At 40.6% G+C, this 21,117-nt stretch overlaps 1 protein-coding gene across 2 annotated transcripts in view; it reads left to right on the plus strand.

Annotated features, from left to right (window-relative positions):
- Positions 1 to 1,718: 1,718 nt before the first annotated feature.
- The window catches only part of KCTD3 (potassium channel tetramerization domain containing 3), a 28,892-nt gene continuing 9,493 nt past the window's right edge, over positions 1,719 to 21,117 (plus strand). The window contains exons 1-10 of one of the 2 annotated variants that reach the window (XM_072856939.1): positions 1,719 to 2,336; positions 6,531 to 6,584; positions 8,008 to 8,053; positions 9,421 to 9,494; positions 9,978 to 10,036; positions 10,234 to 10,314; positions 11,034 to 11,159; positions 12,463 to 12,553; positions 15,024 to 15,214; positions 19,166 to 19,281. In XM_072856939.1, coding sequence (XP_072713040.1) covers positions 2,263 to 2,336; positions 6,531 to 6,584; positions 8,008 to 8,053; positions 9,421 to 9,494; positions 9,978 to 10,036; positions 10,234 to 10,314; positions 11,034 to 11,159; positions 12,463 to 12,553; positions 15,024 to 15,214; positions 19,166 to 19,281 — 912 coding nt within the window. In that variant the 5' untranslated portion in view covers positions 1,719 to 2,262. Of the gene's footprint in view, positions 2,337 to 6,530; positions 6,585 to 8,007; positions 8,054 to 9,420; positions 9,495 to 9,977; positions 10,037 to 10,233; positions 10,315 to 11,033; positions 11,175 to 12,462; positions 12,554 to 15,023; positions 15,215 to 19,165; positions 19,282 to 21,117 lie in introns of both variants that reach the window. The other variant, XM_072856938.1, reaches the window with a different exon arrangement.

Consider the following 21,117-nt stretch of genomic DNA (forward strand, 5'->3'; position numbering starts at 1 on the left):
GGCCAGTCGCAGTGCAATTTATAGTCCTTGACTACCTAAGCTATTAGATTTCTTATAAAACATGATTGAATTAGGCATGCAGAAAAGTGATGTTTTAGTCAGCTGCCTGAATGAGCAGCCGCTCAAAATGGCCCATAGGAAACACTGGGGATAGGTGCAAGTCTTCTACACAGAGTCCACAGCGGTAGGTTGAAGGGTTTGGTTTCCAAGCATGATCCACAGCCTCAAACCCTCTCTGACTTAAGTTTTTCTTTTAAAAGCTGATGGGTTGAGGTAGCGAGTGTCAGCCTTCCTTCCAAAAACAAGAAAAATATCCCTTCCCCCTCTCTTATCCAATACTTTAATAGAGGACTCCCTCAGGACATAGGAGAGGAAGTTCAATTTCCTTCTCTGCCTCATAGCACACCTGAACATTTTTTATTTCCTGTTATATGCTCTGGGGAAGGAGAAGACAACTCAGCAGAAATCTGAAAGCAGGCTCTTCTTAAACCCAAGAAGAAACCCAAACTACAGCCAGACTACAAACCATACAGAGAGCATGGAGGTCTAGGGCTTGCTGACACATTTGGCTGCTTTTCAATTTTCCCTTCCCCTTAGGCTCTAGGACAAAACACACCGTGGAAGCGTCTGTACTAACATATTCGGAACACATTACAGAAGTATTCGTAGGCTCCCTGCCCAAGCTTAATATGCTGTGCTGGTTAGCCAATTAGCCCAAGAAGCCTAATGTGGCTGTGTGTTTCGCCGCGATAGCGATAGGGCCTTGTGATAGCAAAGTCACTTCTCCAAAATACTTCACTGCCTGGCAAAGGTATCTTCATAGCTTTGGTCAATTGGGCTCTACAATATGACTAGAGGAATAAAACTTGAATTTCCAAGGTATGCAAGTGAGGAAGTGGCCAGGTTACTCCAAGCAGTTTATTCCTAGACTTGTCATATAACTCTGACAGCATTTGCAACATAGAGTTTTTGAACATGCTTCATCTCTATCCATGTGTCCTTGCAGAAAACTATTATGTTTAAATAGGGCGTTGATCCTCACAGCGGGTTTTCAATCTCTAGGCAAATTTCACTTACAATAAATTAAAATACCGTGTTTGCTTATTCCTCTGAGTGTAGGAATTAATCATAAAGCCTACCCTCACAAGTTTAAACCACAATTTTATTACTTCCTCTGCTAACTGCACTGGTATTTATTTCCTCCTCAATTTCCCTTCACTTGTTGTGATAGATTTCTTCCTCAAGTTGCACCGTGGGCTCAGATTTGTTGTGTCTACTATTTTTTCCCTTTCATCAGTGCAGAATTGGATTAACGAGGCTGGGCTGCAACCCAGGCTTTAAACTCCACGGTGCCACCGCTGCCTTCCCGTCGAGTTTTCAAGGAATTTTCTGTTTCTATGTCTCTCTTGCAGGGCGTTGCCATTTACCGGAGGCCTGAGCTCCGCAGCCCGGGGTCCCTGCGGGCGGAGGGACACACAAGGCCCGAGGGGCCTCGCTAGCGGTGGCTTTATTTTACGCCGGGGTCGCTGGCGCCTGATGGCGGCACAGGCGGCTCCCCCCTTCCTTTAAAAGCACAAAAGACAAGAATTCCGCCTTCTTGGCTCCTTCTCCTCCAGGCGTGACGCCGCACCCGGGACGGGCGGGCTCCCGACGGCGGCCTCGCTGCACGGGCCGGGGCGGGCCAGGCCGGGCCAGGCCAGCGGCGGCGGCAGCAGGGCCCGCCGCGGCCGCCCCGCCCCGCTCACCTGCCCGGCCCGGCCCGGCCCGGCTCCGCCCCGCCGGCTCGCAGGAGGGCCCCCACCTCGGGAGCAGCCGAGCGCACCCGGCCCCTTCCGGGCCCGTCCCTTCCCCCGGGAGGCGTTGACCTCCTCCCCCCCGCCCCGGCCGCCGCCGCGGGGGGTCCCCGCCTCTTCGTAGCCGGCCCCGTTCCGCGAACGGTTCGAGGCGTTTTGGCCCGCGCCGGCCCCCCTCCTCCAGGTGCTGTCGCGTTGCCATGGCATTTTCCGCTCGGACCGGGGAGGCGGCGCGGCCTGGCCGGGCCTGAGCGGCGGGGAGCCCGCGGGGCCGCAGCCTGGCCGGACGCTGACCCTGCCCTGGCCGCCGGCGGCCGCAGAGGGCTGGGCGGGCCCGCTGGCCGATCCCCCGCCTCCTCCTTCCCCGCCGCCGCCGCCGCCTTGCCCCGCCGCTGCTTCCCTCGACCCCGAGGTTCCGGCGGCGGCGGGAGGCGGCGGCGGGCGCCAGCTGGAGCAGGCGGCGGGGAAGATGGCGGGGAACGGCGGAGGCTTCGCTGGCGCCGGGAGCGGGGAGATCATCCAGCTCAACGTGGGCGGAACCAGGTGAGCGAGGGTGCGGGGGCTGCCGCGGGGCGGTGGGGGACAGGCCCCGGGCCCTGCCGGCGGGCCGCTGCGGTCCCGCGGGGTGGCGGGTGGTGGCCAGCGCATACCGGAGGGCATCGGAGCGAGGGGGATCGCCGAGGGGGGCCGGCCCTTGCCGGGGGTCTACCCGAAGGGAGGCGCTGCCCGGCCGTGCCCGGTGGTAGCCTGGGCCGGCTGCCGCTCCGTCCCGGGCGGGCGGCGGTGCCGACTCGCCTGGGACCTGTCTGCCGGTGCTCCGTGGTCTGGACGTGGTGCAGCCTCCGGGAGGGCCTGAATAGAGCTTCACCCAGCATGGTGCAGGGGAGCTGAGCCGGGGTACCTGGAGGGAGATACGGGAAGTGCTGGCAGTCCTGCGTGGTGTCAGCCTGCAGTGTCTGGGGTTTCTAGAGACGTACTCCAGTAATGCGTCTTACGGACTCTCTGGGTATACTGCTTCTTCAGGAGTAGAGGACGGAGAGCTTTGCTTTGCCTTCAGGTCCGTAGACTTCTAGTGATCAGTCTATCTAGCAGCCTCAGAGACTAAAGTATTAAAAAGGTTGATATGATACTGCTGCTATCAACCAGAATAAAGAATTGTATTGTATTTGAATGTACGCTGGAAGTGTGGAAGATGGCATATGTAGACGTTTTGGCAGGCTGAGATAGAGAATTGTGGGACAGCTGTGGTCAGAATCTGTGTGATAAATAGTGCAGATGTTCCTGTCAAAATGCTCAGGCGTGAAATCATTCAGATTACCGTAGCTAGTGGAAAATGAAGTAATGTGTCTTCCTGAGGCTGCGCACAATGTGAAACCAGCTATAAGTAGTAGGAGCTACTACTACTATTTTAAGAATTTTCTTGCATTACCCAGAGGATGAACTTGTTCTTATAACTAAATTGTATGTTGTAGCCTTTCTTAAAGGAGGGCGCCGTAAAAATCGATGCAGGATTCCTTAGTTATAATAAGACATTAAGGACCTGGTTCAGCCCAGAGAAGCTGCTTGTAACTTGCATAGGCAAAACTCACCTATAATGATGCTTTCAGGATAACGTTGATGTTGCCTTGGACCAGATTTCGTGTTACACTGAATAAGGTTCTTCAGTGAACTCTGTCTCTGAAATTATAGGCCAGTTCATCTTTTAGGTTTTTAGTACAAGTGGAATCACAAAGATGCTTCAATCTCATAATTTTAAATAGATCTTACTTATTAAGTGCCTCTGCAGAAAACAGAGTATTACGTACAGGGCATGAATCAGGGAAGAAATACACATCCTCAGAGGGCTTGCCTACACAGAGAAGTATGAAGAGTAAGGCAAACTAACAGTTGTATTTCATTTCTAGTTGAAGGTCTAGATTCTAGTCAACAGATATCATTTGGGTGTAAGGAGTAGGAAATGTGTGCATGGACATTTCCCTTTTAATAGGGAGACAACGTGCAATGGTACCTCTATGTAAGAGGTTTTGGTCTTTTGCAACTTCAACTTCTCTTGTAGTGCCCATATCCTTTGAAAAATATATCTGAGCCAGGTTTCTCAGCTTGCAAAGGCAGGTGACTCAAAGCTGACAGTGGAGTGGATGATCTGGACGGCAAATGGGGGAGTGTGGGATACTATACACATTTCCTCATCTTCATTAGTTCCTGTTACCCTTACTAGAAACCTGAAACTCTTAGTTTTGTTTGTAGAGTTGAATGAGAAGAGAAGAAATTAGTGCTCTCCTCTGTCTCTGACAGCAGTTATACTTTGGAGCATCTAGTACTGAGACCCCAGGTTTCCATGTTCTGACACAAGGTTCCCACTGCTCCCTGGGACTGCCAGAGCTTCTCGGTTCTGTGCAGTTGTTCCAACAGTTCCTGGTCTCAGCTTTGGATTCCTTTGGTGGGAGCACAAGCCTCTTGCAAGTTAACGTTCACAGAAATTATTGCACTGTGTTTGCCTAATTTTCCTCATACGATGTCTATCTGACTGCTGCATGTTAGCTGCATGGAGCTGCAGATGCACTTATACATGTAAACTTTGCTAGCTAAGCTTCTTTCTGCATCCTGGCAAAGAGGATTCTGTCTTGTTGTTTACATAGATTAATGTATATGTATTAGAAGTTATAAAGTATATGTTAGTATGAGGTATTGCTTACTAAACTGGTACCATAGTGCTAAATCACAGACAGAAAATTCTTGTGCTATCTAAACGCACTGATAAAATTGCAAGGAGACAAATGTGAAATCAGTTGATGGCTCTTTTTCCTGTCCTCCTTATTGTGTGGCTTGTTCTTCTGGAACATCTTCTAGTCCCAAGTGTTCTGCTATTAAGCTTTTTAACTGACTTAGGAAATGCTGGAGTGGAACCCAGCTGGTCAAAACACCAGCAAAACTTCAATCTTGATGCCGCTGAATAGCTGAGTGTCACTCATGCCTAAATGCAAATGTGCCTTCAGGTCAGAAATTGTGCTGTAGTGTATTGAGAAGATAGTGCCATTGAGTCCTCAAACATCTGTTCAAAGATCCTGAATGTCTTCATGGTCTCATCAGACTTCTCTATTGCTTCAGAATTAATTTAGCATTTATCATTCAGTGTTGTAGAAAATGCCAGCTAGCTGTGGTTCTAGTACTTTTTCCATACCTTTCTGCCTATACACGACTTCCTGGGAAACCATAATTCCTCTGGTGTTTTTCTTTTCTTTTTTTCTAAAAACACAAAAATAACTGAAAGGTGTAACTATTTAAAGTATCAGACAATAAAAGTCTTTGGCTTGTGAAGACCTTTAAAAGGGCTAACTGGTGATGCTGCGTCCCCATAGTTACAAGCAGTGTCTGGATTAATCTTGGATAAAATTCATGTAACTCATTGTTTTCTATTATGCACATACTGTAATATGATTAAATGAATCATCCCTTACACTTAAAGTAGAGAAGGGTAGCGATCTGTATTACTGATGATAAAAGCTGTGCAAAACCGCAAATATACTTAGAAGTCACTTTCCATTTAAATAGCAAACTGCTTTGATTCTCTTTAATTTTTTTTAATTTTTTTTTTTTAGGAAAGACTTTGTGCATGTTTGTGCTTGGAACACTGATACTGTAGATTTTCTGTTAAGAACAGATTTGTCATTGTTATGCTTGCAGTTGAGCAGCTGCACAATCCACGTTTTATGCAGGATGGTAGTTCCATATAGCCTTTGTGTTTCTGCCTCTTAGGGGTATAAAGTAATGGTTTTTGTTTACGTCTCTTCCCCCCCTCCCCCCCTCCCCCTCCAAAACCAGAAAATACAAGCAGTGAAAACTAGATAAATTATGATTAAGTACTTTTATTCCAAAAATATTTTGTAATGTATTCCTGTACTATATGGCAAGTTGTCATGGAATTTTACTTTTACATTTCCTTTTTTGATTCCATTAATGAAGAGGTCACCAAAGGTTTCTTAGTCATGGTACTAGTAAGAGGATAAGTACACTCAGAGAGCTGATGCTAAGCATGAACTCATTGTCCAAGCTGCTAGTCCAGTTGTCTTCCTTCATGTTAAATCAAAACCAGAAGAAGTATAAAAGAGTTCATAGTTATATATGTAAAATACTGTCTGGCATCATAAATAATACTATAATTTGTATTATTTCATAATATGATTCAGAGTAAATTCATTCTTTCTTTTAACTGTTATTGGGCCCCCCTAAGAGGGCCCAAATAGCAAAATGGCAAATAATTGAAGTTACTGTAAATTATTAACTTGAAGCTCATTGTAGTCTTTTGCAGTCCACAATGTAGCACCCTTTGAGTCCTAAGTAAGAGTAACATGCAGTTAATGACAAAGGTAGCACACTGTTGATAAACTTACATTTTAGTGGCTGCTGTGTGTGTGGTGGTGGGGGAGGTTGGGGTTTTTTGCAAGCATTAATGTTGACAAAGTATGAGAACCAGAAAATGTAGGATGTTTGGGACAGTATGTTACAAACATATAAAGAATGACGCTTTGGAGGTCTCTGGATGGTCCTGCTTCATGCTTAAGGACAATCTGTGCAAAGAATCTGCAGCCTCTTTGACTTTGTGCAGACATTTAAATGATCTCAAACTTCCCAAACCTGTTTGATATCAACTTTGTAGGACAAGTGAAAGCATTTTGATAAAGCAGACTTCCTTCCAATTTTACAGCTGATTCTAAACGTGTAACTTTGGTTTCCTAGGTTCAGCACTTCAAGACAAACACTGATGTGGATTCCAGACTCCTTTTTTTCCAGGTATTTGTAATATATCATCACATTAAACAAAGACAAATTAACAGTCATTTAAAAAAAAAAAAGTGTTCTCAGTTCTGAATTTATGCTGTAAATAGCGTATTTATTCTGTTAATGCTTTTTCCCCATCTCAAGCAATGGGACAGATTAATTTGAAATAAGCTGTTATTCAAAAGGCATCTTCTGTCTTGAGTGATGTTATGGCAGCCTATGTGTGCTGAAGAGTTGTCACTTTTTAGATGGAGTGTTCTGGAAATAATGCTCCAAGTCCACAGGAAAGGGAGAGATGCCACTGACTTTATTACTATATTGCCACTTGTGATCTTATTGACCATACAAGGTAGCACTGCCTTTAATGTTTTTTGAATTATTGACTAAACTCAAGGTACAGCAAAGTTTTGAGGGTTTTAACTTGTGGTACAGGAGCTGTTGGATTATTGAACATCCTTCAGCTAACTTTTACTACTTCTGTAGGTTGTGCTGCTTACTGTTTGTATGCTAGTAATTTTGTGCCGTAGCTGCTGTACCTCTACCACCCCAGTTAATCCCAAACACATAAAAGAAAACCTAAAGGCTGGCAGTTTTGCTTCCTTACCTTTAATTTTTGTACTTCAGACTTCTTTCCCAATAAAACCCTGGCAGCTGACATAGACAGGCAGCATTACCTGCTCCTGTTTTACTGAATGTTCAGATAAATGGAGCGCCAGGGAAATGTCACCTTCTTTGAGGCATGGAAGGAAAGGCACAAGGAGGAATTCCCTTGCTATTCCCCAGTCTCTCAACACTAATCTAAGGAGGTTGTTCTGAAAGTCATCCAGTACTGGCAAATCTCAGAGGTAATTGTCATCCAGACTCTGATAGAATCTTGAAATAAAACTGTTGACATTAGTTAGTTTGCTTCGTATCTGTAAAACAAGGTTTTGGTGGTGTGTTTTCTACTGATCTGGAGCAAAAGTACTTTGATCTGATGGGAGAGAAACTTTGAAGTAAAATGGTGTAAAAACTCATCCACCCCTTTCTTGCCCAGTAAGTCCATGTAGAATGGGTTGTTTACTCTTCCTTTTTACTTCAGCAGCTTTTACTGATTTACTGGATTGTAACAAGCTATGCCGCCCTCTGGGTGCCTAGGAAAACTTTTCCATCCTTTCAGGCTAGGCCTTGTGTCTGTTTTGTTTGGGAATCTGAAGGTCCTTATGATGCAGCTCTTAGCCTTTCCTTAGGTATGCATGCACTGCTCCTTTGTTCAGGAGACAGACTTCACCCTCACCAGCATTCTGCATTACCTAGGCAGTTTTCTTTGCTCAGCTATACAGTTTTACCAAAATGCAATCTACAATGCACGAATAGAGCAAACTGACTGAGACTGTTTTGTATTTGTGTTAGTACATTTCTGGGGGACATCTAACAAAGATTTCCTGTGTTTCAGTTTGCTGAGTGGAAGAATTTCAACGCTGAAGGATGAAACTGGTGCTGTGAGTAATAAACCTACTGATAAATCATTAATTTAACGTTACGCTTTCAGTTAGGTTCTCTCCTAAAGAATATTTGCTGTGGGTGCTAATGGGAGTTACACTGCCTGAGTCAGCTATGCTTAAAAGCATGGAAAACAAATGGCCAAATGAATTAAAAACACTCACATTCCTGGGCTTTTAAAAACTTGTTTTGGCTTTTGCCAGTATTTTCTCTGTCACTATTGTATTACGTAACCCCTAATAGTAGTGTTGCAGAAGCCTACATTTAAAATGCTGACAGCACCATCTCTGCTTTAGAGTCCATGAGGAGTAATGTTCAATTGGACCTTTTGTTCATGTTTTGTCACTTATTTCAATAGGAGGAAAATATGGGACTTTGAAGTAATTTCAAAATGTCACCGTGTATTTTCCTTTTCTTTTGTTTGATTCTATACAAAATACACTATCCTCTTTCTTATAATCTCAAAGCCTAGTTGCAATACTGTTCATGCTATTGAGCAGGAGAATGACCGGGAGTGTTTAATTTAGTTATGTCTAATGAAGTTCTAAAGATTTTAGGAGAGAATCACAGGTGTAACTACTTGAATGTCATGGCACTGGTCTGGTCTCCAAACTTTCATGAAAACTGGTGACATCTCTGGATTTCTTGGTTCTTATCTTGATTCCAAGACAAATGAGACTGGAACCATGTGCATATTTTTGTGCTCATTCTGCATTGTGAACAGACAATGCAGAGACAGAAACTGTACTTTTTTTAAACAGAAAGAACTGCAAATTGCTGTATTGCAGAGGTAGGGGTAATTTTCATTAAATAGTATTGCATATGTAGTTGAGTAGTCCTGACATGGAAATGTAGCTTTTGTTGGCAAATATATATAGCAAAATGGCCATTTCAGTTTGTGTGTATGATGTTCTTAAATGGGAAACTATAGTTACAGCAATGCTGTTGAGTGATAGTAAGGCACACAAGTACTTTGCTAAAAGCGTAGGGGTAGTTGTAATGATAATTGAATTCATTAAAAAAAAGTCTAAACTTATCTTGATCTTATTACATTTACTGCATTCTGAACACATGATAGAAAGTGAGAATACCCATTGACCTTTGTGGAGACTCTAGAACTTAAAGGACATGTTTATTAAGTGCCATCTATTTGCAGCAGTGTTTGTATATATGTCTTTTAGGAATGTTGAATTAGTGGATAGTGGAAGAATAATGAGAGCAAAGGGGTGGTCCAAAAACTTTGGGTTATGTTTGGCTACTGACTGCCTCATCTTCAACTCCTCTTTCCCATGCTCACCGTAAAAAAGCATTTTAATTGACGGTTGTTCCATAATAATGCTAAAAGTACAGCAATTTTTCTTTGCAGATATTTATTGATCGAGATCCAGCAGCATTTGCACCCATTTTAAATTTTCTTCGCACAAAGGAGTTAGACTTACGGTAAGAAGTTCTAATTATTTCAAGTGAAAAGTAATTTGATCAGATGCATTAGAAAACTTTTTCAAATGAAGACTGTTCAGTTTTATTCAGCTAGTTGGGTGCCTAGTATATGACTCGGCTCCCTGGTAGGTTTGGGGCCATGTCTATAGTATTAGTATATGTATGGTGTGGTAGAGGCAGAAATGGTAGCATTATATTTTGTTTGTTGATTCTTGTAATTTAAACCACTTCTGGCAATATATTTCTTTATTGTTTCTGTATCCTTATTTTAATGAAAGATAATTAATATTAAGATCACTTTGAAATCTCAAACATCAGCATGTTGAATGCATTTGGTGGTAATTCTGTAAACAGGTAGCTTGAGGTTCACATTGTGTAATATCTAGTTATATGCAAGTATTTATATTCAAGGTATTGACTCGCTCTGTTCTTGTGGTTTTTGTTGCTTTGGTTTTTTATTTGTTTTGTGTTTTCTTTCTATAGGGGAGTGAGTATTAATGTTCTCAGGCATGAAGCTGAATTCTATGGAATCACTCCTTTAGGTAACTTAATTTTTATTTTTTTTTTTTTTAAATATGAGGTCATCTCACATTTATTACTATAGTAATGACCCACGTACAAGTCCTGGGCAGTTGTGACCCTGAAGGTTTTCAAGCTTACTGCTACAGAAAGTTATTTAAAATAATGTAATGTTTCCTGGGAAGTGTAAACTATGGTCATATCTGTTTTTCCTCCTTAGTGAGAAGATTACTACTATGTGAAGAACTGGAACGCTCATCTTGTGGCAGTGTCCTTTTTCATGGCTACCTGCCTCCTCCAGGTATTTTTGTATTCATGGTCTGATGTTGCTTGCAGTCACTTACTGCTTTAGTTTGTGGGGGCAATTGGCCGAGGTAGTTGCTCTGGCTGTCAAACTGTCCAGAGAAGGCTTTCTTATGGAAAGATTAAGATGAATGGTTGAATCAAACATCGTTTTGATTCAACAACAAGGCCTTTATATCTGTATGCTGTATGAAATGGCATATTTAGAGTACTGGGGGGGGGGGGGGTGTGTGGCATGTTAATACTGAGGAGGCTGTGTTTGGTTGTAGACTAGAGTAGAGGTTCTTCAAGTATGTTTCAGTTAAATGTTATCAGCATAAACTGCTTTCTTCTTCCTGAAGGTACAGTTACTTTAGGTGCCCCATGTCTAGAGGACAAATCACCACAAATGAGCTTTCCTTAACAGTATGAGTACTTGTTAGATTTTTACTTCTCTGTAGAGATGAACACAGTTCATGTGTTAAGCTGAAGTCTAGGGGATATCTAGCCAATTGTTGACAAGTTTTCTGAAGATAGTTCCTTAAATTGTGAATGTTAACGTAGAGAGCCAAAGCATTTTCTGTTTCAGTGGTACGTTATTGCCTAATTCTTATAGCAGATGAATTAGACTTTAGATCAAAATTACAAGTATTAATCCTGTATTTTGAAAGTGAATGAATGTCTGTTATATTGCTAAAGTTTATGGAGTGGGACAAAACATCTCTTTTTCTTTTATAGGCATTCCCAACCGTAAAATAAATAATACTGCTGGACCACCGGCTGATGTTAGAACTGGTCAAAACTGCTCTGAGAATGAGATTCATGGAGGTGGTGTCCAACCTACACTTGCTGGGACAGGGGAAGGTACAGTCAGGCTAGGTGAGGAATGTCAGTTTTAAAACCAAAACAAATTGCAAAGATGATTGTCACTGGGAAATAAAAACTGAGTGACTATTTCTGGTTTCAGTCTCCTATTCTACATTTGCCTGACCTTAAATTGCTGAACACTTACTAAACACTACTCCCTATACAGTATTTAAGGCTCAATGCTGCACAATCAAGACATGAGGCTGAGAGAAAGCAAAGTTCTTCATGCAGTCTTAGTATGGCCCCTTAGACAAATGCCTTACACTGTACTAAAGCCATGATAAAACCCAGACAGACCAGTGTCTCTTCGGTCTTTGTTCAGGACCTCCTTCCTGCTCTTGCCCCTCTTTCTTGCTCCTGGTGCCTCTCTTGCCCTGCAAGAGTCGAGTTTTTAGACTAAAGGTAGTCTTCAGTTGTTTGACTATATAGAGTACTTTCCGTATAAAATATATAAAAACTATAAATAAGATAGGCTCACATGCTGTCATTTTCCAGCTTTTGACTTTGCTAGCAAAATGATGCTGTTAGAAGTGTCATATTTCTGCTATAATCGTGGAAATTGTAGCAGTATTAGGAAAATCTAGAGTATGTTAAAAGGTGACTCTATATCCAGGTAGTATAAAAATAAGCCTTGGATATGAATTGCTGTTTCTTCTTTGTAAGTTGCTGCAGGTTTGGAAGAGGGCAGTTGGGGAAAATGAGATAGAAGATGCAGTCTTTAGCCATTAGTTCTTCAGCATATCAAGGCTGAGAGCTAACTTGGGGAAGTACCATAACCACTGATTTCTAGTGCCGTCCAACACTTCTGCCAAACCTGATTTACTTATAGATCAGAAACAGGCATGCTCCCACTGGATAATAAATGGAGGAGCTATAGGTATCCTGAGATACTGGAAATTTCAGTTTAACAGTCTGGAACAATAATACAGGGTTGCACCAGCTGTTTGGAAAGAACTTTTACAAAAGCAAGCATTGTTTCTTGTTTGATAACAATCCTCAATTTTTTACCAATTTGGGAGGCTTTAAAGCTGAGGCATGTACTTGCGTCTTTCTCCTTATGAACACTTTGCATTGTAGTGACTGAGATGAAATGTCTTCCTTCCATGTAAGAACTGTAACAGTTGTAAGGATTGTGAGGAGTAATATTGCTAACTAGAATCTAGCTGAAGAAGTTTCTCAAGAAACATTATTATCAATGTTTCCATTGCATATCGTAGCAGAGCGCCCTATCCTGTTCTAGGTGTCTCTGCTCATCTTCTAATACCCATCACTTGACTGACTTTAGCTTTGTTGTTTTTAGGATTTCCTGTGGACCCACGGAAAGTCCTAATAGTAGCTGGCCACCACAATTGGATAGTAGCTGCCTATGCCCATTTTGCTGTTTGCTACAGGTATGAATATAGTTGCTTGTCAGGTTACAGGAATCTAAAAAAAACCCGATAATTTGTTATGAGCAAAGCAAAAAGTTTGCTTTACTCTGAAATGACAGTAGATCCCATGCATTCAGTCTGCTCCTATAAATATGAATTGCCACTTTTGCTCGTGCAAATAAAGTGCTTGATAGGAATTCAAATTTTGCTGCTTTGATGTCAATTCTTGATGCTGTTGTGTAATGTAAGAAAGTAATGAACTCCAATTTAATTGCTTCAAAAGCCTGTTTTAAAGCAGGCTTTTAAAGGAAAGATTCATTTAAAAAGTTCTTCCTACTATATGGGTTTGAAGACAGTCTGTGAAGTTAGACTATCAAAGAACTTGAAACAGTTAATGGATTTTTGCGACATAAGTGATGTACCTTGTCTTAAACTTCAGGTTTTTTGGCTTAGCAGAACCATTAAGCACTTCCTACTTCACCTGGATGGCTGAAAAATGTCTTTAAATGTCTTGTAAACAAACTGGCTATTTTTTAAGATCAGGTGAAGATAAGTAACACCTTCATATTACAGAAGCTGGTTTTAGTTCACATCTGGTAGTCTTGATTTAATTGGTGGCTGTCTTTTCAATGAAAAGTAATGTTTTAACAAGAGCTGTTGCCAAAAACAAATACTGCTGTTGTAGTGTGGCTCAGAAACAGAAGGGAGAATAAAGAGTGTAATGTGAATAGCTTCTTTCTTTACTGCCAAGCTGAAGCCATAGTTCGCTGCCTTTTTCACTGTTTTTTCTTTTCACTTTTTCACATACTAATTTACTTGCTTGAACTTTGTAACTTGAATCACATCTAACTTGTCTCTTGTATTTGCCACTGCAATTTGTTTTGCTTTAATTTGTACTAAGTGTGACTTCTCTTGTTCTACTTAATGTTCTTGTTTTCAATTATGCTTAATATGGTCTAACTGGAGAAAGAGGCAATGATTTGTGATTGTCTTTGTGCTAATTGTCCCCTCCTTAGGATTTTATCTCTGTTTTCCTTGGATGCTAGCTCACTTAAGTGAAAGATTCTGCCTCTTTCCTGCTTGGTAATCTACTTAATGAGACTTGTTACCATTGAACTTAAGTCATTAGTGATGCTTTTGATGAAGCATGTCAGACTTGAATGGTTGCTGAAAGAGGGCACAGGTCAAAATGCCAATTTAAAATGCTGCTTTTCTTCATAGTGACTCAGGGTAGCAGTCTTGTCTTGATTTGAATATTTTTTTCTTCTGGAACTTGCAGGAACCCTAGGAATACAATGGTGGCATTTTCCTTCCTCCATTCTGCTCTTATACAGCTTTGCTAACAGGTTTTTTCCCCTCGCTGCTGCATCTTAGTACCTGTCTGCTTTTTATTGCTTGATAAGTGAATTTGCCGAGACTTTTTCGAATATCTAGTGTTTGAGGAGACAGCATATACTTAAAACTACTTCCCTCTTCCCACAAATTTTAATATAGCTTGCTTATACTACTATGCTGCAGTCAAGTAATGTGATTTTTAAGATTGTCAGGATTATTTTAATGTAAGGGCAACATCTGAATTTTAGCCAGAATCACTTCTCTAAGTAAGTGGTAATTTGTAGTCGACTGGACAGTGAATCCCATGCAGTAAGAAGTGAAATATATTCGGATGTTTAGTTTTGTGATTTTTTTTTTTTTAATGCTGCTTGTAACAGATATTATTAAATACTTAAGATAATTATTTTAGTAAAAAGCTACAGCAAAGCACAGTGCATCCTAAAGATAGTATGGTTTTTTTCCCTTTGAAGTATGGCAGAAGTCTTCAAAACTTGATAATAAAGCTTGTGAGAATGTCTTGGTTGCATTTAAAGGCTTATGGATATTGCAGTCCTGTTCTTAAGTCACTTCACTACAATTTCTTCTGCATGCTGTATGGGTAGAGCACAGTGATCCGTGATGCCTCATCTCCAGGCAGGATGCAATGCTGAAGTGAAAGAATGGCAACAATGGCAAAAAATACTATAGATATGTTTCTGCTTTCCATGTTAGCATTTATGTAATTTAACTGCTTAGATTTATTGTGCGGTAGCTCAGTTGCAAAGTATCTAAATTATTGCCTACAATTAAATGAGATAAATTGTGCTTTTCTGGCCTCATGTAAGTCTGTACAATTGCACAGGCAAATGATTCTCTAAAAATAAAGCTTGTCTTCACTTCAGTATAGTCTGCTTACAGTATACCATAAACAGAAAATGTGACTAGATAGCACACCTTTATGCTAGAGCATGATTGGGTGTCTTACATGATATGTAAGACACCTTGCCTCTGGAAATTAGTAGAGATTTCTTCTGAAGTCTTATGTTGTACCTTATTCTCTAGCATTTGGCTAGCCTAGGCTTTTGGATGGATCATTCGCATTGGTTCAGGCTTAGGCTGACATTTCTGTTTCTGAATCTCTAACCTCTGCTCCCTGTTCCCTCCTTTGCCCTTCCAGAATTAAAGAATCATCTGGGTGGCAGCAGGTGTTCACGAGTCCCTATCTGGACTGGACAATTGAGCGAGTGGCTCTTAACGCTAAGGTGGTTGGAGGACCTCATGGAGACAAGGATAAGATGGTTGCAGTTGCCTCGGAGAGTAGCATAATCTTGTGGAGCATTCAGGATGGTGGTAGTGGCAGTGAAATTGGTAACTATAATTGCTTGGGTTTTTTTCTTGTTTGTGTGTGTGTTTAACCAGAAAGAAGTCTGTGACCTTATTTTGAGGTATGTATGATCAGCAACGTTCGGTAAAATCAGTTTCACAAAGTGACAAAACAAGCTATAGTAAGCAACATATTGGAGCATATTAACTTACTTCTCTGTCATGCTAGAGGAATCCAGTCTCAAAAACAACAAGATGAATAATAAAGTAGTCTGTTTACTGGACAGATACTAACTAATACTTACTGTTCAGTTCAGCTTGAGTTTTTGTGTGAAGATGCAAATTAGAGTTAAACTTTTCCCTGGACTCGCATTTGCATCTAGGCCATAGTGCAAAGGAACTAAGTTTCTGAGATGGAAAGCTACAGATACTGAGAGAGTCTGCTCTTTTCTTTCCTTTGTCTTTATTAAAGCCGTATTTTTACATGGAGATGATGAAAAGGTTTCAGTTCTCTGTCAAATGTAGAACACTTCTTCTTTTTATAGCTTGGGCATCTAGGTAGGGAAAAAACACACTCTACTTCCCTAAGCATACAGGAATTACTGCTTGTACACCTTGGCACTGAAGGACACACAATTAGGGAGGGTTTAGAAACAGCAAGATGTTTTCAGAAGTAAATATTCCTTGGTACTGATCTGATGGCTTGTCTGACTCACTGTTGTTCAAATAGAGGGCAAGTTTGGGAGGCAGTGAAGGGAACATTATTAGGAACTTCGTCTAGCCTAATCCCTGGTGTTTGAATTGCCTCTATTATGCCAGTAATGTCTGTTTCCTCTGGCAGTGGATACTGCTAACAAAGTATGACAGCAATCTCCTTATGTGGACACTTTTCTCTGAAACTTAATGCTGAGTTAATTTGTTATTAGATGTATCTCCATAGTTGAAGTCATGAGAATTAACGTGGTTATTAATTAAAGTCAAAATGACCAAATTCAAGTTTTGATCCATGTGCCTTTAAAGGAAGAGCTACTTGAAAGATGCTCAGGCAATTTCTAGATACGTTAACAGCTGCTGCTTTTTTTCATGCTTGAATGAGTGGAAGCATGAAGTCAGATTTGAAGATGGGGAAAGGCAAAGGTCTTGCTTGAGATAATGCAGCCATATACTGCTCTCTTACTTGTGACTGATAGAGTTCTTGTATGTAATCATGGTCAGCAAAACAGAAAAGGAGGTTCCATTGTATTTAAAAAAAAAAAAAAAATCTGACAGGTATGTCTAACAGTCGATTGTGAAATATCTCTATTAAACAGGGAGTAAATACTGTATTTGAGAAGCCTTTTCTTCTGTTATACTCCCCTTGACCAAATCTTAAAGGCAGGGAAGAGTTAGCGTGACAGCTGTACTCCTGTAACAGACATTGCTTTAAGCACTATGCTATTACATTCTTTCTGCATTTTCTGGTTTGACTTAGTTGCTTGTGTTACCTTGGGATTTGCAATAAGGTACATGAAGCAACATCTCGGATTTTTGGAAATTAAGTACAAAGAGAGGCAAAAACCATAAGTGGATTTTTACCTGAAATAAAAACTCTAAAATATGCCAGTATCATAAGGTTCTGATAACTCAGACTACGACTGAACGTGGCAACAAAACTGAAGGAAGCATTTTTGCTAAACAGGCTGTACTGCATTGAAGTGACTTTGTGAAACAAAGGAAATGACACTTGGGGCCAGGGGGAGCAGAGAGAAAGTGCCTACAGGATTGAATCGTTAGTCCGACTAATGTTGAACAAAACACACTGTTCCTCTTTTGGATAATAGGTCATGCTGCTTGGTTAAAAAAACTGAAATATGCTTGTGTTAAATAGTAATAACTTGAATATAGCTATCTTGTTTCTTTGTAGTGGCAAATGCTTGCAGTCCTGCTTTGTGTTAGAGATACAGTACATTGCTATCATCTTCTGAAAGAAACTACTTCTTCCAAACAGTCGTTGGAGCCTGGCGACACCGTCCTCAGAAAATTGTGTGGGCTGGCATCTTTGTGATAGAGCTCTCCCAGGGCGCTCTCTTTCCTTTCAATATTACTTACATAAGACACTGCTGCTGGATTGCTGCTGTAAGCAGTATTTTACTGAGAGGGACCCCTAAGACAAGAGCCTGTCATTATGTATAGCATTGTCTCCCCTGTGGATGGGTCTCAACATTGTTGAGCCTAAGCAGGACTGACAATTCAAATTCCTCCAGACCATTCAAGCTGTCTTCCTTGATTTCCTTGAACCTCATCCTTCTCTGGAGTAATCAATTCTAGTTGTTTCTGTGGATTTTTTTATTACTGCCTTTTTCACGTGCCCTGTACTGCTGAATCTTATCTGCATCGAATGATTGTACTGTGCCCTGGAAAACAGTTTAGCATTGTAATTAAAACATAAGTATATATTGAGCTTCCTGAGGTTCCTTCTTGGAGTGTAACAGAAGGCTGCTTCTTGGTTGGGAATGGCACTCTGTTCATTTGAATTTGTCCAGGACAATGTTGGGGAAATTTTCCAGCTATTGGGTACTCTTGTTTTGAAGACATCTGTCTGCTGCAGTTAAAGTATGTTAGTGAGGAATAATACAAATATGTAGAGTGAGCAGTATGGAATAGGAAACTTGTGAGTGCAGCTTGACAGTTGGTAGGGTAATGTATCCCCAGTAGTAATGACTTTTGTAATTACCAGGCAGTAAAACTTAGCCTGGAATTACTTACAAACTGAGTTACTTACAGGGCCAGTTTGCTGGACTTCATAGCTGGCAAACCTGGAAATGATCTCAGACCTTTTTAGTTTGCTGTAACTTTTAAATACATGGTACCATAAATAGTACAAAAGTATGCTTTCCAAGTCTGCGGTTCAATTAAAAGTATTCATATTGGATCTATGGTGACACTAAGAAGCTCTAAAGAGAGGACAGATTTTGTGGAAAAGCTCAGATGTTAAGGTCTGCTATAACCAGAGTCATCAATGCCTGTCATGTTCTGCAGTGTATTGATTTTTATTAAGTGAAATGTTCTTGATGCCACGTTTGCTATATTTGGAAGGCCAGCATTTGCTGGTAAGTCTTATCTTCCAGATTTTGAGTAGTATGTGATGATTGATGAAATTAGTTCCCTATATAGTTTCAATTTTTAATAGCCTGTACTCTCTACTCATGGACTGTAACCAAACTTAAAGATCTGGAGATGAAAAGAGAAAGAAAGAAAGAAATAGGCTTTTGCAGGCTGCTTATTTTTCCGGGTTCAAGTATCTCTGCTAAAAGATAAATTTGAATGTATTCAAGTAGTGTCACATTAGGGTTTTTCAGTCTTTTCCCAAGAATGAGGATGAAGCCTTCTAGCTGTATTTAGTTTCTAAAATATGTTTTCAGACTAGGTCTATTTGATTGGACTTTAAAAAAAAAAAAAAGGAAATTATGAGAACTTGTAATACTTTAAAAGGTAGTTGCAAACTAGTATGGCATAAATTTGTCTGTCTAGCAAAAACCATGAAACTACTGCTTCTTAAATAACCCCTAATAGTCACAGATAAAAAAAAAAAAACAACACAAACAACAACAAAAAAACCCCAACACAAAACAACAAAAAAAATCCTGCTTGCTGTAATAGGTTTTTTATTTATTCATTTTTTAATGCCTTAGGATGTATAAAGCCATTTGAGAACTTGATGACTGTAGAAAAATAAGGAATGCATATTTCACATGGGCTTTTCTTTCTCTTGCCTCGTTTCTCCTTCCCCAGTAATGATTGTTTCAGCAGAGATGACATCATGCTGCTATTTAATTTAATGGAACCCAGTTTGCTGCTTGAATGGTACCTCACCTAGCACAGTGCAAACCCAATTTTGGCTGTTCTTTGCCAGCTACTGTAATAAATGTGACACATGATAATAGTGGAGAGATTCCATTGTTACTGTTTTTTTCTCTTTATTTTAGATGAGCTTCATAGACTCTTCATTTTTTGTAGGAGTGTTCAGTCTTGGAGTCCCTGTAGATGCTCTCTTCTTCATTGGCAACCAGTTGGTGGCTACAAGCCATACAGGGAAAGTGGGAGTGTGGAATGCTGTGACTCAGCATTGGCAGGTGTGTTCAATTCAATTTTCTGCATCACTTTTAATAAGCTGGTATGTCTTTCTAGTAAAAAGAGAATAAAATAACCTAAAATCATGTGTGAAATGCTTGTCACAGGGTTTTAAGCCCTGACTTGTGTTACGAAGTTTGCCAACTTAGTATCTGAGTAGTGTGCCTGTGAGCAGAATGTTGAATTGTTTGGTGGTACTACCAAGCATGCTTTTTAGGCTTTCAAATAAAAGGATGTGGTGTGATTTGGAGTAATAAATGTCAAGTGTGTGTATATTTAAACTTCGTTGTGGATTACTAACTTTGTAAAGATTCACTAGGATCATAGGAAATAAAAAAATTGTGGGGAATGTATGATGGCAATTTCTGCACTGTCTGAAAGAAGAAGAAAAATTAACATGGCAGTCTCATATCTGGGGATCTCAAAAGTTGTTTTACAATGGGAGACTCTTCTTCAGGAGAAATATGCACGGTGCTTTAAAGATGTCTGTCTTGCATGTGGATGCTTCTGGCTGCACTGACTTTATTCCTGTTGTCAGAATGCATATTAAATAGAGAGATCCTTGGAGTCTGTATGAATCTGAGAAAACAGTTGAGCATTCATGTGAATAACAAAGCTTGTAACACAGCCAGATGTACATCTTTGTAGCACAAAACCTGGATGCAATAAAAATCCCCAAATTGCCTTGCAAATCTCAAGAGGCAGAACTGACCTGAGGCTGCTGCACTGTTTGCTGACTAAGTTCTGAGTCAACCCTTAAGTGACAGTACTGCTAACAAATAACACAGATAATAAGCATGGGATAGCACTGCTTCTGCAGCACAGACAGACATGTTGGTATGGTGTTGAATTAAACAAAACATTATTTAAAGCTCTATTGATGCCTTGCAAAATCTTCTGTTAAGAGACAACTTAATGCTATGTGACAAGCTGGCGTTTGACAATATTTTCTAAAGGAATAAAAACTGATGTCCCATTAATCATCTTTGTTTCCAGCGGGAGCTACAGAAATCTTTCGGATCACGTTAATAGTTCCTCAGTTTGACTGACTATTCTTTTGGTGAAAGCGTTTCTTATTGAAGAGTAGAAAACCTTTAAGAGGGGCTTATATGCCAGGATGTCCTAAACCCAAGTTTCTTGGCTTTCTAATTTTATTTTTTTTCCTAGAGGATGAGAATAGCTCCCTTAAAAAAACCCAAACAAGCAAACAAAAAAACCCCCAAAACCAACCCCACAAAACCAAAACCACAAACAAAAAACAAAACCCAAAACAAACAAAAAACCCCAAGTCCAACCAGTTTCAAGGTGCTTTCTGTACCTTAGGCTCTTTTATTAGTAAGGAGGAAAAAAGAAAAAAAAATCTTCCTTTGGATCTTCATCTCCCTTTAGAACCCCATAAAGACTTAAGTGGCAGCATTGTACCTCTGATCTTCAAATTCCTCATGAGAATACATGGTAATTGCGTAACTGCTTTCCATGAGTTGCCCATAGCTCTGGACTTAGGATGTAATCATACTTGCTGCAGTGAGAGAGGTTTTGAGGAACAGAATGTGCCAATGCCCCATTTCAGACCAAGAACTGTGTTTCCTTTCCTGATGCCTTTCTGGGTTCTACTTCAAGGAGGCTTTGTGCAAAGCTATCCTTCCTTACACTGTGATTTTTGTGTTCGATGTTATTACACCCTGAAGATATAACTCTGACCTCTGCCTCTAATTAGTTCGTGTATCTTCTTCCCATCTTAGAGATTTGAGCAGACTATCTGAGGTGGTTTCCCTAGTACTTACTCCTCTGGCAATGTTTCAGTTGCATGCAACAAGGAGAGGAGATTGTGGGTGCTA

Source organism: Ciconia boyciana, chromosome 3, assembly GCF_034638445.1.
Source record: "Ciconia boyciana chromosome 3, ASM3463844v1, whole genome shotgun sequence".
NCBI classification, from domain to species: domain Eukaryota; kingdom Metazoa; phylum Chordata; class Aves; order Ciconiiformes; family Ciconiidae; genus Ciconia; species Ciconia boyciana.